This window comes from Grammomys surdaster, unplaced genomic scaffold (genome assembly GCF_004785775.1).
Source record: "Grammomys surdaster isolate TR1022 unplaced genomic scaffold, NIH_TR_1.0 126398, whole genome shotgun sequence".
Lineage (NCBI taxonomy): Eukaryota > Metazoa > Chordata > Mammalia > Rodentia > Muridae > Grammomys > Grammomys surdaster.
Genome location: NW_021621192.1, coordinates 4,111,265 through 4,129,025, shown reverse-complemented (window position 1 = coordinate 4,129,025; position 17,761 = coordinate 4,111,265). Strand labels below are relative to the sequence as shown.

Genomic DNA, 17,761 nt, shown 5'->3' with positions numbered 1-17,761 from the left:
GCTTTCTTCCCTTGGGGTGTCTGGTCCCTGGTATACACTGGGTGAGAAAGGAGAAGTCCAGAATGGGTGGTCCAGCAGTGAATGTGAGGGTGGGGTTGGTGGCCCTCCTCCAGAGATTTCAGTTACAGTTCTTTTAGAAAACAGTTCTCTTGGGCTGGAGAGATGGCTCAGCAGTTAAGAGTACTGACTGCTTTTCCAAAGGTCCTGAGTTCAATTCCCAGCAACCACATGGTGGCTCACAACCATCTGTAATGGGATCTGATGCTCTCTTCTGGTGTGTCTGAAGACAGCTACAGTGTACTCATATACATAAACTTTAAATAAACCTTTGAAAAAGAAAACAGTTCTCTTAACTCAGAACAGCTTATGCTCTTGATTGGTGTGAACAAGGACTATGTAAACCATGGAAAGTGGGAAGGTGTTTGTACTCAGGGTGAAGTTTCATTGACTGAGGATCAAGGTTCTAGGGATGCCTCATTTGCATAGAGAGGTGTTCCAGGAAGTTGAACCTGTAATTTCCTCCAAGGATTATGTGATATTCCTCAGGTAGTGTAGGGGATGGGCTCCCTTGATAAGGTAGAGAAGAGGAAGCCTTGCTGGAAAAGCAAGTCCTCCATTTTGTGCAGCCCAATTCAGGGGACATATCTAGATATGGTAGACTTTGACCTCAAATAGCAGGATTCCCAACAGACATTTTAATTCCTCTCAGGAGTTACTTTTACAAACGTGGTTTGAATAGGAATGGCCCCCAGATTGTGTTTGAATGCTTGACCAAAAGGGAGCAGCTCGTTAGGAGGTGTGGCCTAGTTGAAGAAAGTAGCCAGTGTGGAGGCTGGCTTTGAGGTCTCCTATGCTCAAGCCATGCCCAGTGTGGCACAGTCTCCTTTCTACTACCTGTGGCTCAAGATGGGGAACTCTCAGCTCCTTCTCTAGCACCATGTTTGCTTAGACACTGCCATGCTTCTCACCATGACAATGGACTAAACCTCTGAAACTGTTAGCAAGCCCCAATGAAATGTTTTTCCTTTATAAGAGCCTTGGTCATGATGTCTCTTCCCAGCAATAGAAACCCTGAGACAATAATGTGAATTTAATGGGTATGTAAATGAAATGTCCCCAAAGTGGATATTATCTCTGAAAAGCAGAAAACCAAGACCTTGAATGATAGCACATTAGTATTAACGTGTAACAAATATACACAGGCTAAGCAGGGGAATCTGTAAACTGGAGGCTAGCCTAGTCTACACAGCAAGTTCCAGGACTGCCAAGACTTAATAGACTATCTCAGAAAACTAAGCCATGCCGAGAAATGTGCACAGGAGGGCACTGGCTGTTCAGATAGTGGAGTATTTGCCCTGTATGAAGTCCTGGGCAGTCTCTAAGTAGGATTTTGATAAAACTACATATGTATGCAGTGTAGTCACAATACTTAGCAGGTATGAAGCTCAGAGTTCAAGGCCACCACCAGCAATTTAGCTGAAAGACCAACTTGAAACATGCAAGTTGTTTGAAACTTTTAAACAATGTTCAGAGTTCTGTGTTTATGTGTGGTAATTAGGTAGCTGGCCATTTCGATGTGCTTCAAGGCCAGTGCTCAATGTGAACTGTAGCTCAGAGCTGATCTACTCAGTTTAGAGACAACTCTCATTTCTCTCAGCTACCCAGGTCAACATAGGACAGGATTAAACAGGAAGCAATAAAATAAAATGTAATAGTATTAGCACCTCCTTGACCAAGATGGGTCCTTGTGATCCAGGCTGGCTTCAAGAGCTTTTACTATTTCTGTTCTACAGCCCAGGTTCTGGGATTCCAGATATGCATTACTTGCAGTGTCTGGGGTTTTACAGTACTGGCTGTCAAACCCAAGCCTTTTGCATTCTAGGCAACCATGCTTGAAATGGAAAGGTCTCCACCTTCTTCCCTAACATTACATTTTCTTATTCTCACTCAGTTGTCCTTTTCCCTAACCCAAGGATAGTATTCTCTTCCTACATCTGATACCTCTACACCATAGATTTCTTAGGTTTAGTCCTTTAATTCACTGCTTGAAAATCCTTTGACATCCAGGTGCTGGTAGCAGTGCACACCTTTAATCCCAGCAGAGGTCTCTTGGGAGACCAGCCTGATTTACAAAGTGAGTTCCAGGAGAGCCAGAGCTACTCAGAGAAACCCAGTCAAAAAACCCAAAAATAACAAAAAGAATTCTGACAATTAGGCCACATTCAAAGGTTATCCCTAGGAGGCTTGCTCCTTTTTTGTAGGAAGACAGGAGGAATCAATATGAGGAAGAAGGGAGGTGGGGGAAGGACTAGGAATGGAGGGAAGAAAAACCTGCAATTGAGATGAAGTATATGGAGAGTAAAAAAAAAAAGCACAGAATCCCTCAGATTGTGCTCCAAACTACACGTGTACAATGGCAGGTGTGTGTGGGCACGCACAATAAATACACGAGTAAAGGGAGAGTCATGAGAACTCCAGAGCTTACCACGCAGTTCCTCTAGGTCCGAGTGTGTAAGAGCATGTTAAATGGAATGTGAGAATCTGCCTACCAGTGTGAGGTAGAGTAACAGATGATGCTCACACACTTATTCTGACGACTAATGAACGGTATGGTATGTAAGAGGTTCTGGGAACACACTTCTAAATGGTGACATTTTTCACAATGTTTTGTGTCTCCCTGACCCCACCAGCAAGCCAAATACACAGAATACTTTTTAAAACGTTTTTTCAAAGACGCAGTAAAAAATAAAATCGAAAATAAGACCAACACCAAGTTTGACAAAATTTATTGTAATTTTAGTAAAGACATTCAGCTCAGTCATCTCTCTCCATCTTGACCTCAGGTTAAATGTTATTTAAGTCAAGTAAAGAATATGTAGGAGAGGTGTTATTTCAACAAACAGTAAAATGGACAAATGGACAGTTTGCAGACATAAAAGTTAAATTTATGTATCTTGATATACTTAAATCATGTATGAACTAATAGTGCTATGTACATTTCCATCGTTTTACTTGGGGCTTATTAAGTAAACGAAAGTGTAGTGAATGAAGTGTTAGGAATATCCGCAGGCTGCTTCTTGGAAGTCATTACATTAAAACTGCCTAGTGAATTATCACGACCCATGAAACTCACCAAAGCTGCCTCCAAATTTAACATTGTAATTTTCAAGGACATTTTATCATTTCTTTTGTCTGTGACTATTAAAGATGCATTTAACTGTCACATTTAAAAAGCCCATATACAATACAAAAATACAAAACAGACATCCTACATACAGAACTCTAAGAGCCTGGGCGGTGAGAGACTCACAATGAACATGTGCCTAAAGAAGCATTTCTGTCCCATCTCAGTCACTACATGTGCTTTTGAAACCACTGCCCAGTATGTATGTACTTAAAATAAGCCATGAAGTTGTACAAATAAGAAATCTTCTAGTAAGTTAGTAACTTAAATGCTTCAAAAGTCACAGAAGGTGTGTTGCCTCATCTGTCTTCATACAATGTTATACCTCTTTTCCTTTTGGTATTTAAACCTTTTAAAAAATAAAAGCCAGCCAAATACTTAAAGCAGTAAGTACACTGATATTTTTGGTGGTATTTGTACTTTAAAAGAAACAGGTTCCTTATGTTTTGCCTCAAGTTCTGGTGGAAATGCTTATAGGAACTAGAATAGAAACCAAGAGAAGCACATTCAAAATACTGATTTACTTTGGTAGCAAATAGTGTCCTTTGAAGAATCCTGAACAGAGACAAGCTCCATTAAAGTGGGCTAATTATAATACTCAATACTTCATATAAGAATGTTTAACAACAACAAAAAAATTGTTTACAGAGCAAAGCGTCTGTACCCACTGCGAGCGAAGCAGTACTAGCATATAATGGCCCAGAACAAAATGAAATGCCCATAGGAAAAGGTTCATTCTAACCTTATCTAAATTTACTCTCAGTCAATAGTCCAGTAACAATCCAATACTCCCTCTCGGTAAGGCTGTTCCAGGGAGCCAGACACTCAGGTTATGAGGGGAGAGTCAGAGACAGTAACTTTTGGCTTCCCTCTTAATGTGCTAATAGTTGTATCTAAAAAAATATGCAATTCTTAGAAAGGTACCACTTCTGATTTCTTTATTATCTGTAACCCTTGGAAACTAATCATGTGAAACTACAAAATTAGCAAATGTCTTGAAATCTGTATATAAAACATAAATTACCTCTAATTGCAAACTCTCATTTATTAGTGTACCACTCAATCTTTTAAAAAAAGAAAAAAGGAAAAGAAAAAAAGAAGAAAGAAAAACGGCTCCAAAGCTAGTCTTACACCATTCTTTACAAAAAGGAGACTGCTCCTTCTAACTGCACCCACCCACACCCCAATCTCAGAACTCTTCACTTAATTGTCTTGGTCATGGACGTTTCCAAGATGAGATTTTATATTTCGCTCCCACAGCTTCTGGTTATCAGAAAAGCCATGCTTTCCTTTATTAAAGGAGTTTGGTCCGGCTGATGTTGGTGTGTCCCTGTATTAAAAGAAATTCAATTTACTCAAATTATTGTAGTGGTCTATCTTAAACATATTAATATACATTTGCTTAGCACTCATAAGTACTACAGGCTGAAGAGCAGAAGCTCCTACAGAGATCTTTTGAATGCTCTTTCTATAAAGGGTTAAGACCTCATTTCACTATGTATGTATGCAGTGAGGATAAGAGTAGACAGGAGAGCCTGGGCACTCCACCTGCCCCTTGCCCTCTGAGTGTGAGTCAGGCCCATAGGCAATCACCTTCAGGCCCACCATGGTGTTCTCCTTTGCAGGACCGAGAAGAGCCTAGGGACAAGTGCATCCTAGCCAAGAGCTCTAGCCCTGAGCTACACTCCACCATCCGTGTGCAGTTCTCAACACACAGATAAGGGAAGGTAACATACAGTAAGAGTAGATGCCGTTAGGGCTCTAAAACGACTGCTGAGAGTTGAGAACGATCTCAGCCACAGAATTCTTGTGGAATTCTTATCTGGAATGGTATTCCCAGTACTGCAGCAAACAGAAAATCTGTTGCAAAAGTGATCTAAAACCCACAAATAAGGTTAAAAATTAATTTGGTGGCTTATCACGAGCATTTGTGAACATGAAACAAAAATCCAAAGATGTGTAAAAGAGAACATGCAGTGTCAAAGTTTTATGTAAACTACTGTTTCAGATGTGTATGCGGGATGGTGCACTTTTAATCCCAGTACTCTGGAGGCAGAGGCAGGTGGATCTCTTCGAGATCAAATCCAGCCTAGACTATATAGTGAGCTCTAGGACAGCTAGGGCTGCATAGTAAGACCCTGTCTCAAAAATAAATATAATAGAAGTGTGTGTGTGTGTGTGTGTGTGTGTGTGTGTGTGTGTGTGTGTCTGTGTGTATATACTTCATTTGGACTGGTACTAGTATCAGGTATGTTTATTTAAGTTCTAGTAATGACAGAGTCACTGGGACTGCATTTATTTGAACATGGAGACCACGGGTCCGTGTAAAATGTGTAATGCATTCTTCCCCCTTGCTTTCCCTACAGCTCTAGGGTAATATGAAAGCATGGCACCTTCCAATATTCTTCATCCTCATCTTTGCTTCTGGAGGCATCTCTTCTGGCTCACTCTGCAGGACAGGGAAATAGAAATGAGTACAGTTAAACTATTAAGTCACTCGGTGACTAAGGAGGCTAATCTTTTTTTTTAATCCATAACATGTTTTAATGCCATAAAAGGAGAAAGGTAGTGAACTTTAACAATTTCCTTTAACAATTACTATATTATCTTTTCATATACACACACACACACACACACACACACACACACACGTATATATGTATATAAAATCTTGGGGTTGAGGAGATGGCTCAGTCAATAAGCATGAGGACTTGAGTTCAATCCCCAACTATACTAGGTATAGGCAGAAACACCTATAGTACTGGTACCTGAGAGGTGGAGACAGAAGGATTCTGGGCCTTGCTGGCCAGCCTGTCTAACTGAATTATCAAGTTCCAAGCCAACAGGGCCCTGTTTTAAAAAAAAAAAAAAAAGAAAGAAAGAAAGGAAGGAAGGAAGGGAAAGGGAAGGAAGGAAAGAAAAGACAAAAAAACTAAGGTGGAGCCTAACTGAAAAGACACCCGATGTTGAGCTCTGGCCTTCACACGTATATGCACATGTGTATAAGCACCTGCTCTCAGAGCACACACACACACACTTAAATCAGAGCTATACTGGGTAGGATAAAGAGAAAAGTAACTCTCATATGCTAACTAGTCAAAGGGACAGAACTTCATGTTCACTGGCACTTTTCACACTGGCAAGACATGGACCCTGCCAACGTGTCTATGCATAAATGGTTCAAAAAAATGCCAAAATATCTATTCACAAGAGAAAAATTTAAATTGACTCTATTTTGTGTATGTGTGTGTGTGGGGGGTAGGCATAGGTGCCCTGAGAGGGCAGAAGCCACAGACTCCCTGTAGCCTCAGTTACAGCTGCCAGACACAGGTGCTAGAACATTGAGGTCCTAGGATAAGAGAAAGTGTTCTTACCCATTGTAAGAACAATCTCTCCAGCCTCTTTCACTAAAATATTTTAAAGCCATAATAAAAAATAAAACAAAAAGGCAAACAAAATTATAAGAGTCAGGTGCTAGTACTCAGGAGGTGAAGGCAGAAGCTGGCATATTTTTTTGCGAGTTCAAGGCCAGCTACAGATAAAACTCCAAATTTCTTGAAATTAATCATGGTGTATAGCTTTGAGCAACAAAGCTCTAGCCTAAGGTTGTGTTTACTTAGGTACAATTCTCCATTTGCAAAGATGAATTGATACACACTGCAAAGGAGCACACAGAGAACGAGGCAGCCAGGGTGTTAACACATCTCACATGCAGCACTACTACAACACAGGCAGTAACAGTTCTCATTTACATACTTTCCCTACTTTCTGTTATCTTTCCCTTCTGGACTTTATATCCAAAAGTTTCCTCAGCTGGGTATGGTAGAATGGTAGGAATATCAGAAGTTCAAGACTATTCTCAGCTACCTAGTGAGTTCTAATAGTTAGCCTCGCTATCAGAGTCCCTGCTTCAAAGACAAGACAAGACAAAACAAAATGGCCAGATGCAGTATCCCATGCCTTTAATCCTAGCTTGCGTAATATGCACAATGCTCTAGCCAGGTCTGATCCTCCACACCACATAAAAACTGGGTAAGGCCAGGCAAGGTGGCACACCACCTTTAGTCCCAGAATTTGGAAGGCAGAGGCAGGAGGATCTATATGAGTTTGAGACTAGCCAGGTCTACAGAGAGAGTTCCAGGACAGCCAGAGATACACAGACAACCTGTCTCAGAAAACAAAGAAATGAAATGAAACTGGATACAGTGGTGCATATTTGTGGTCCCAGTGCATGAGAGGTAGAGGCCAGAGGATCTGAAACTGAAAGCCATCCTTAGCTACATACCCAGTTCCAGGCCGGTCAGTTTGAGATATGTGAGAGCTTATCTTTCACAAAGAAAAAAACTCTGGGAAATTCACTCATCACCCTTGAGCATGGTGGGATATCAACACTCTAAGGGGCACACGAGAACTGGGACAGACAGCAGAGTAGATACCCTGAGCTCACCCTGGAGCACTCTCAGGAGAGAAAGCTCTGGTGCAATCACTTGCACTGTTATTCCTGTTACAGATGCACCCTGCAGCATTCCACAGCTGCTTTTTGTAACAAGCACAAGGGCCATCACTGAAGACCAACTATAAAGTTATTGATAGCAACAATACTGAAGGCCAAGTGTGAGAGGGCTGGTGAGACAGCTTAGTGGGGAAAGGTGCTTGCCACCATGTCACAGTCTATATCCATCTGAGGGACCCAGAGTTGAAGAACTAACTACACGAGTTGTTTTCTGATCTCTCTACATTTGAATGAATATGTGTAACACAGATATGTATATGTGTACACACACATACACATCAAAAAGAGAATTCATAGAGCCAGGCATGGTGGCATATTCATTACTAACTCATATACTTCCTAGTATGTATTATTATAAACATTTGACTTGACTCTTAAGTTTCTTGCAATTTTCTATAAAATTACCAATTTTTATAGACATATATTTGTATCAATAGACACATTAAATTTTTAGTTTTGGGTCTGTACCTCAGGGGCACAACAGCTGCCTGGCATTTTACAAGGCACCAAACTCGGTACCTAGCACTTCAAAAAAAGAAATTCAATTTTCTTAGGCATTCAAAGAAATTTTACCAACACTATTTCACTATTATCAATTTAACCGCCATTAATACAAACTCTAATTTTCTATTAATTTCTTCTTCTCTTTTAAAAAAACTTTATTACTTTTAATTCTATACATGGGTACGAATGTGTGTTGTACTGATCTTTGCATGTGTGTGTAGGTGCCTGTGCAAGCCAAAGGACCTGGATTCCTTGGAGTTGGATTTAGAGGTGTTTGCGAGCCACCTGATGTGGGTATCAGGAATCAGACTCTGGTCTTCTGGAAGAACAGTGCATGTTCTTAACCACTGAGCCATCTCTCCATCTGCTATTATCTTCTTAGAAGGACTAGTTAACGTAAAACTAAGGGCCAGTGGAGGTTTAGTGTGTAAAACAGCTTGCCATGCAAGCCTGCCAACCCTGAGACATTTCCTGGACCCCAGATGGAAGGATAGAACTGACTCCCAAAAGGTGTCCCGACTTCCCCCTGCATACAATGGCACACGTGCCTTTCATGCACACACAGTCTTTAAAAATAAAGTAAAATAAAATAGGTATTAGCTTACGTCTTCGTCTTCATTGAAAGCTGCTGCCACCGAAAGAGTTTTTGGAGCAAGAGTTGGAACTGTTTCCTTAGGCTTCTGAAAAAGAAACATTTAACAGAATTATCACAAATAAAGCTTATACAGCCTTGTTTAATAAAATAGTAATTGCTCTTACAAAGTTCAATTTTATCCATTTTGTTTTTATAAGCTTACACAGTAAGGAACTCGGTATTTTGGGCAAATTCATTATATCTTTGAAAATAAGAGTTACTGGTAGGTAGGTTTTACTTATTAATTTTGTATATCCAATAGCTTTTGTTTATTAAAAAAAACTCTCATTAGGATCTGCAATTTACTATTAGTTAAGCTAAGGGGTGCGGAAGAAATTAATGACTAGAAATGCTGTCGGCCCCACAGCATCCTGCAAGGACCACAGTGCCTTTAGAATGCAGGGAGCATCACACTGACTTTGTCTACGGGTTGATTCCTTTCCATCCTTCTTCCTGGTCAACCTCTGTTCTTCTCACTGTCCCATTTAGTCTTGTCACCACCTGTTTCTTCTCCCTTCCACTGCAACATGCCCCAGGGTCACCAGCGATTAATGTTTTTAAGTACTCAAGCTTGAAAACTTTTCCTTTGTCTTACAAGGTCCTTTTGCTCAGATCCTTATTACACACTCCTATTTTTCTCCCTATGTCCATGATATTAACCCACTACCTTCCAATCTCAGACCCTTAGCATGACCCAACAGGACAACTACGAGAAGTAGCATATGCCAAGGTCAGGGATATGAAGCTCAGTGACAGAGACTGTCGAGCATTTATAACGAGTCCTTGGCTTCAGTTCTCAACACTGAAGGAGAGGGGATACGACCCATTCACACCCCTTCGCATTCTTTCTCAAACTAGCGATGTCCTTAAGACACCAACGGGCTTTATTCTTGAGACTCTTTATTATGATATGCAGTCCTTTAAGACTTGGTCCTAAAGCCTGTGATTTTCGTTTTCCCAACTTAAACTTTACTGAATAGGTTTTTCTGAACCTAACTCAACCACTTAATAACTATTGAATCCCATCAATTATTTAGAAAAAGAAGGAACTGGACTCAGAGTATGCCCAAGCAGATGAGACTTACATGAGCACATGTTTAATGTTTAAAAAAGTTAAATAGGGTCAAGTCAAATGATCAAGACACTATATAAACATACAATGTATATTTAAATTAAAATAGAAAATAAAAATATTATTTTCAAGAAATCAAGTATTTATGTAGTTAGGTCTATGTGATTTTTAAACATTACACATCAAGAACTATAGGACATAGAGAAAAATGTTAACAAAATAAAAATGTCATAATCTTTTTGTTTAGACTCAGATTTTTTTTAAAGGGGGGGGGAGAGAGATTCCATGGTGGGAATTGGGAGTTCTGAGAAATGGCTGCTCTTGTAATTTAGAGAAAGTTCAAACAGACTCTAGTGAGAAAATGATTGAAAATTAAAATTTTTCATTAAAAAAAATCTCTGAAATGAACATCTATGGCATAAATAAAACCATTTGCATCTGACCTTTATAAATTAGAAAACAAACAAACAAACAGGCAAACAAAAAACATAACTAGATAACCAGAAAATTCTTAGCAGGACTAACTTACTACATTAATCCTTTAAGTTACAAAAAGCTGATTTATAGTCATTACTCTGATTTGGAGGTAGGTAATGCTAGGTATTGACTCCAAGGCCTCTCAAAGGCTAAGCACATACGCTACAGCAGAGCTCCAGCACAATTCTAATTCTTACTTTTAATATACTAGTGGTAAAAGGTTTTCTAAACTTTAATCCCAGCACTTGGGAGGCAGAGGCAGGCGGATTTCTGAGTTCAAGGCCAGCCTGGTCTACAGAGTGAGTTCCAGGACAGCCAGGACTACACTGAGAAACTGTCTGGAAAAAACAAAACAAAACAAAGGTTTTCTAAAATTCTCAATATTTTGTTCAACTAAGAAAAGTCCTAAGTGATTACTTTATAAATCTTGCATTCTTTACAATTCTTTTTCTTCAACTGCTTTGATAAAATTCATAGGCCTTTCCTAATGTGTCCACTACTTTTTGACTTACATGTAAGTTCATAGCCAGTTACAGCAGTTTACCTTTTAACACTTGCTTTACTATATATACTCTATACACACACACACACACACACACACACACACACACACACACACGACTGATGAAACTAATCTTTGTAATGACAAAAGCACACAGAAAACAACTCACACTTGCTCCGAGTCTAATGGAGATGGCGGATGCTTTCCTTGCCGTCTGACTACCTATGGCAAATCCAAACTTGGACATCTTTGTAGGCTTTGTTGGGAGGTCTGCAGCTTCGTCTTCAGCTGATCGCTTTTCAGCGCTGCGACTGGAACTTTCCCCTCCATTACTGGAAGAAACAGTCTTAGTTTTCACAGGTTTTTCTGCTTCTTCTTCAGGTCCTGGTGAAGTCGAAACAACTTACCAAGATGAGCTATTTTTACTGAGCAGACTGATGGGAGCAGCAACCTCAAAAAGCATCTTTACAAGGAAGATACCTCTGCAGCTGTCACCTACTGACCCAACAGTCTCTTCACTGCTTGCTAGAGTGGACAGCAGGAACTGAGATTGTGTGGCAGTACAAGAGGCTCCCATGAATTAACTAGCATAAAATACAGAGCAATTTAAAATTATAAACACAGAGTTCACAAAGAGTAAATACCCGTCAGCTAAACATTACCTTATTAATTGTACATTAATCTTGGTTACATTTGTGGAATTATGATGTTCAGAAATTGAGATCAACAATTCTACATGTGGCAATACAAAAACATCTGGCTAATAAATTGTAATATTCTCAGTAATGTAGTCCTAATCACACAAAATGTCTAGTCATGAACATGACCACCAGGGCCACTGAGAATTCAGTCCACAGACTTTTCTTCCCTCCTTCACCATACTGAACACCCATGGCTTTGCATATACAAGACAAACATTCTACACTGAGCTACACCCTGGCTGGTCCCTAGCTAAGGTATGTTTGTAAGTGATGTTACTCAACATACAAAATTCCTCAACCTTTCGAGTTGAAAAAACTTCAAGGTAATTTTTTGAGAGTTAACCCTACTCTGAAAGCTGGTCTAGCACCTGTTTTAAGCTACCTATAAGAGCTATTCCAAGTCAGACTTTCACGTACATATTTTCTCATAAATTAAGACCTAATCTTAATTTCCAAGAAAGTACATAGATATATACAGATGTAGAAAACAAGATGTCTCCAACAACTTTGCTTGTATGTGTTTAAGTCAATAATGATTTCATGTCTTGAGTATCTTAGGTTTGTTAATAAATAAGACTATTTAAGAATATACTGGAAAGAATGAAAAGACCGGCTGATTTTTTTTTTTTTCCTCTCTTCAGCTCTACAGATCCCTACGGGATACATTCTGTGACAATTCAAACTTACTTGTAGAGAAACAGAACCTGCTCTAAGTGACTGCCTTGGCAAGTTCAATGAGAAAATGGAGCAAAGCGAGAATGGAGGTTGGGGGGAGTGTCAAACACAGTAAAAGAATCAAAGGCTCAAGACTACAAATCTAGATCCATGCAGTTTGGTAATGACACACTTTTAAGTTAATTAGTGCTTTGTGGCACTGAGGACTGAACACAAGGCCTCGCACAGACTATTTAAATACTTAAGTTCTATAAGTGACCTATATGCCCAAATAGTTTTCTCATTTCCAGAGTCTAGCTATATTGCCCCCAAGGCCAGACACTCCTGTAACTTGTACACATCCTGCTCCATCTCCAGGGTACCTGGGAGCGTAGGATTGCTAATCGTACCATGCTAATTCAACAACAAGCACTTTGAACAGAGTATCTGATTTGGTACACAATGAATAAATAAACTACTTTCTTTGGATTGGGGCTCTAGTTTGTGGATTTCCATGAGGCAGAGGTAGCACTGAATAGTTTCCTGAGGTGCTATTCATTTGTTTATATGTAAGAGTATCTGAATTAAAAGAACGAAAGACTACTTTCCAGTAACTGAGAACTCAATTTAAAACAGAATTTCTTAAACTGGTGACAAGTCAGGAGCCTCGTGTGAGGCCACTATGGACCAAAGGACATTCTACACAGTTTGGACTAGAGACAATGTCCTCTGCATTTTATTTGCAAACCTAATCAAGTATACTTAAGCAGGAACTGGCATCAACCATTATATTCTGTACTCTTATATGAACATATAAAGTCTTCATAAATGTCTTATATGAAGACATCTGTTTATCAGCAGATGGCTCGGCAGTTAAGAGAGCTTACTCATCTTCCAGAGGACCCTAGTTAGAGCCCCAACACCCACACAAGGCAGCTCACAATTCCTGTAACTCCAGCTCTGGGGGATCCAACTCTTCTGGCCTTCCTGGGCACCTGTATTTATTTGCACACATCCACATACAGACATGTGATTAAAAATAATTTTGTGTACCAGGTGTGGAGGCTCATGCCTTTAATCTCAGCACTTGAGAGGCAGAGGCAGGATGATTTCTTTGAGCCAGAATTACACAGTGAGAACCTATCTTAAAAACAACAAAAATAATTTTAAGCAATCTTTAAAATAATTCCATGAATGTATTTGGATAGCATCTTCTGTTCACAAGATACAGAGCAGGGAGTGAAGAAGGTGAACACAGTATTGGCTTCATTTCTTAGTATAAGCAGGTTCAATGTGGCACATAGGTTGGTTGTTTTGTCTTCATATAACCCTCTGAGCAACGCAGCAAAATACACAAAGCATTGAGGAAAAAAGCAATTAAAACAATGGACTAACATGGGAAAACAGCAGACAAATATATTACTACTGATTGTTATTAAAATATTTGTAATTCTAAATATGGATCACTAGAAAATTATTTCAAGCAAATATGAGTGTTAAAATCTATCACTGACTATTAACATTTAATTCATAAGTATCGAATGTTCTTTAAACTCCAACTAATTTAGCATCTGAAACTTTTAACCAAGGATCTCTACTTTCAATTTATTGAGACATTTTGCTTGTGTTTGTTTTGTGGACTGAGTATCACTATGCAATCCTGGCTGGTCTGAAATTCACTGTGTATGTAGCTCAGGAGTACTTCAAACCTCTACTTTAACTCCCGGGGGGATACTCCTGCTTCTGCATCCCAACTGCTGGAATTCAGCAACTTAGCTTACTAAGACATTTTGTATTTTAAAACTGTGGAAAACAAATGTTGAATGACTGTTGACTAATACTGTGAATATCTTTAGTAGTATGAATTATAATGAATAAATGAACAAACATTTTTAAATAAGAAAATCCCTTTGATTTTTTAAATAATTTATTTTTATTTTATATGCAATGGTGTTTGCCTGCATGTATGGCTGTATGGACGTGTCAGATCTTGGAGTTACAGACAGTTCTGAGCTGCGATACAGGTGCTGGAAACTGAACCCAGGTCCTCTGGAAGAGCACTGGCTGCTCTTAACCACTGAGCCATCTCTCCAGCCTCAGCCCTTTCAATTTGTAAATCATTATACAAATTGCTAGTGTTTAGATGAGTGATGCTTTCTCCCTACTTTGGATTCATTCTAAGCAAACAAATTGTGTAAGTTAATATCAATTAAACCATACATACTAAAATTTTTCTTTTTCACTGACTAGCTGAAATGGAACAATTCCACAAAGGTACCATTCGTGAGTCACGTGCACTCTGGTAGCTTATCTGGGAAAAAAAGAAAAAACAAAAAAAACAAAAAACAAAAAAAAAAAAAACCCAAAAAACAAGAAACAAAACTCCAAACCAAGGACTCAAGTAGCTCTCTGACAGGACAGGTAGTCCATGAGCTGTGTTTTGACACAGGAAATATACACATCATTGAAGTAGCTCTTGGTTTAACCCTTGACAAATTGAAATGGCTATGATTACACATTAAGTTGCTTGTTTCTAAACCTGTCTAAATTTCTACCTAAGTTAAAGAGCTACATATACATAACCTTAACCAAAAAATGTCTAGAAACTCTCCCCAAGCAGATTGAAGTAAAAGACCTAGCTCCAAACAACTCTCTAGAAGAGACATATTAAATTTAATTATGGGGATGCTCTATTTACTAAGATAGAGCACAGTAGTGAAGTCCATCCTTAGCATAAGTGAGGTCTTGGGTTCAACCTCCAGCATCAATCAACAAGATTAAATGGGTAGGAAAACTACTCATATTTCCAACACTGTGGACTGTGTCACCCAAGAAAAGTTGCCAACTCTAGACAAAATTTTCCAAGAGAGCTGAATACTTGCCTCAAGCTTATCAATTCAATCCTATCTATGGAGAAATGTGCCAGTTATACTTCCTCTACATAACCCCATTATGTCTGACATTAAAATGAGCTAGCTAGACGAAATGAGGCAAACTATGCAGAAATGGGCTGCTTTGTTTTTTTTCTTTCTTTTTTTGGATTTTTGAGACAGGGTTTCTCTTTGCAGCTCTGGCTGTCCTGGAACTCACTCTATAGACCAGGCTGGCCTCCAACTCAGAAATCCGCCTGCCTCTGCCTCCCAAGTGCTGGGATTAAAGGCGTGAGCCACCACTGCCCAGCAAGGACTGCTAGTTTAAGTTACCAACAAAAAGTAATCTGTACAACCCCAACACTGTTAAAATGAAAATATTATCCACACGACAGAATGTCCCTCAACTGAAAGGGTGGCAAGTACATTACACAGGATTTATTTAGACACTTAAGGTACATTTTAACAGTACCTTTAAACAATTTTCTCAGTCGAGTCAAACCAGTCAGTCTTAAATTCAAGGCCACCCAAGACACTTTAGGCTATAGTTTCTCCTCAAACTACTTTTAACAATAATGGAGGAGGTCTAAAATAATAACTAAAATACTTTCATTAGCTATTTTACTAGTTTATTTAAAAAACAAAATGAGGAAGACACCTGATAAAGTGGTCATGGCCTGTTAATTCCAGTACTCAGGAAGCCTGAGCTAAAAGATCCTAATCCTAGCTCAAGTGAGGGTGGGGACGTCTTCGGCAATTAACAAATTTGGTCGATGTGTTTGGTGTTTATGTTCTCACAGTTAAGTATTTCAGGGAAAAGACTGAAAAAACAGTGAAAGGGTAAAACATTCTAAAGAAGACATTATCCGCTCACATGTGTTAATTATCCTTACGACAAAAAGGCGTAGGAGAAAAGAGACTACGTATTTCTTTTCCTTTATGTACACCACCAAAAATTACGGGGGTAGGAGGGATGAAAAGACAGCTATAATTTGAGTTTAATTTCGCGACATATTACAGGAAAATCATACCTGCCTACCATGCCAACTAAATAGCTGACAGACTTCGCTGTTAGCAGCCTAAGAAAGATACTGTAAAGAAAGCGAATCAAATCCTAATTTCAAGCTTTTGCTGCCCAGATCCCCTATCCCCCGCCAACCCCCTCATCGTCTCGACTTATGCCATCGCAGGGTTTATAAATGTTATGTCTGAAAATACAGCAAAGAGTGGGCTGGGGTCTTCCACCTCCTCAGGGAAAAGAGAGCATCAAACCTAATTAACTACGTGTAACCGAGAGGCCGGAGCTCTCGGAAAGCCGGCATGCGGCCAGTGCCCGCGGCGGCGGCTCGGCTCTCGCGCGGAGGCCTGAGTGCGCAGCGGGCCCTGAGCTCCCTGCTGTTTGGGCTCCCAGTCCAAGCTCAGTCTCCCATCTCCCTTCTCACGGCCCGGTGGTAACTAGCAGCCTCTCTGAGGATGCGACGCGGACCTCGATCCCCCGCGGGCCACACCGGGCGTGCCCGGCACTCATCAGGGCCCAGCCCCTGGCCAGGCGAGCGCCAGCTCCGCCCGCTCCTGAGATGCCGTAAAGCCCCCCACCCTGGGAAACCCAAAGAAAGGCCGGAGTAGCCCCCGCAGCCCGCGACGCTGGGGTTGTGTTCACCTCCGGCGGCTCCGGCTCGCTGCGGCTTCTCAGGCTTCTCCTCTCCCGCCTTCCCGTCCGCCATCTTCCCCGCCGCGGCCTCCCCCTGCAGCCCGGGCAAGAACGTCACGGCCCTGCCCAGCAACCACAAAGCTTCGGGCGGGCCAGCGAGGTCGCAGCCTAGAGCGGTCCTGGACCGGGAGGCAGAAACGGATGTGACGTCATTAGTTTGCCGCCGCAGGAGCTTGCGTGTGGTGACCGGCAGGGAGGGCCGGGCTATGGGATGTCACGTCCGGGTTAGCAAGGGCTTACTGACCGTGCAACAGTCCTAGGTTTTTACATGCTCAGGGATGGTTGCGGTTGGTCCTTCAGTTTTATGGGATGGGGCTGTGTTCTTACGGAGGAAATTCAGCAGTTATTGGACATCGTCTAGTGTTGACACCGTTCGTGCACTGTCGATTAATCTCCAGTGCAGTCCAAGTGTGAAATTATCGTTTTCATTTGTGTAATTGAAAAGAATAAACCTTTTTTGAGACCCCTGGCATATAGAGGCTGAAGCCAGGCCATCCATGCTCCAGGAACTTAGCTGACTACAAAAGGGCAGAGCCAAGAATGCAGGTCATCTGGTTCATAGGCTTTGGGCTCTGGGTTCTAGGAACTGGTTGACCATAAAGAAAATACCAGTCATCTGGGCTGTTCCAAGGACTGGCTGGCCACATGATAGATGATAAACCAAGATTAAATTCTTAAAAAAATAAGTACACAGGGTGTGTTTCCCACATGATCAAATGGCCTGGGGACCTTCCACTGTTTTTATGATACTGTCTGCTGATGTTCTTATTATTCCCCCTCACCCCCTTCACCCTCCCTAGTTTGTGGTTTTCTCCTTTAAATACCCCTTGCTCCCTAGCCTCGGGGGTCGACACTCTTCCTGTGAGCCTGGGCCTCAGCCTCAGCCAGCTGATATCCCCCAATCCAGAAATAAAGCCTTTTGCAGTTTGCAGCAAGTTT

The 17,761-nt window shown here is 40.7% G+C and overlaps 1 protein-coding gene across 5 annotated transcripts; it reads right to left on the bottom strand.

The window, feature by feature from the left end:
- Positions 1-2,769: 2,769 nt before the first annotated feature.
- Pcnp (PEST proteolytic signal containing nuclear protein) lies at positions 2,770-16,854 on the bottom strand. Of its 5 annotated transcripts, none has more exons than XM_028760277.1 (5): positions 16,772-16,854; positions 11,056-11,270; positions 8,807-8,881; positions 5,578-5,633; positions 2,770-4,514 (listed from the first exon to the last, which is right to left on the bottom strand). In XM_028760277.1, exons 1-5 carry the CDS (start codon positions 16,833-16,835, stop codon positions 4,388-4,390), a joined length of 537 nt encoding a protein of 178 aa, XP_028616110.1. In that variant the 5' UTR covers positions 16,836-16,854; the 3' UTR covers positions 2,770-4,387. The 5 variants fall into 5 exon arrangements, with proteins under 5 accessions (XP_028616110.1, XP_028616111.1, XP_028616108.1 ...); XM_028760278.1 differs by having other exon boundaries at positions 8,807-8,878; XM_028760275.1 differs by lacking the exon at positions 16,772-16,854 and adding an exon at positions 11,294-12,056 and having other exon boundaries at positions 8,807-8,878; positions 11,056-11,218.
- Between the last annotated feature and the right edge of the window lie 907 nt (positions 16,855-17,761).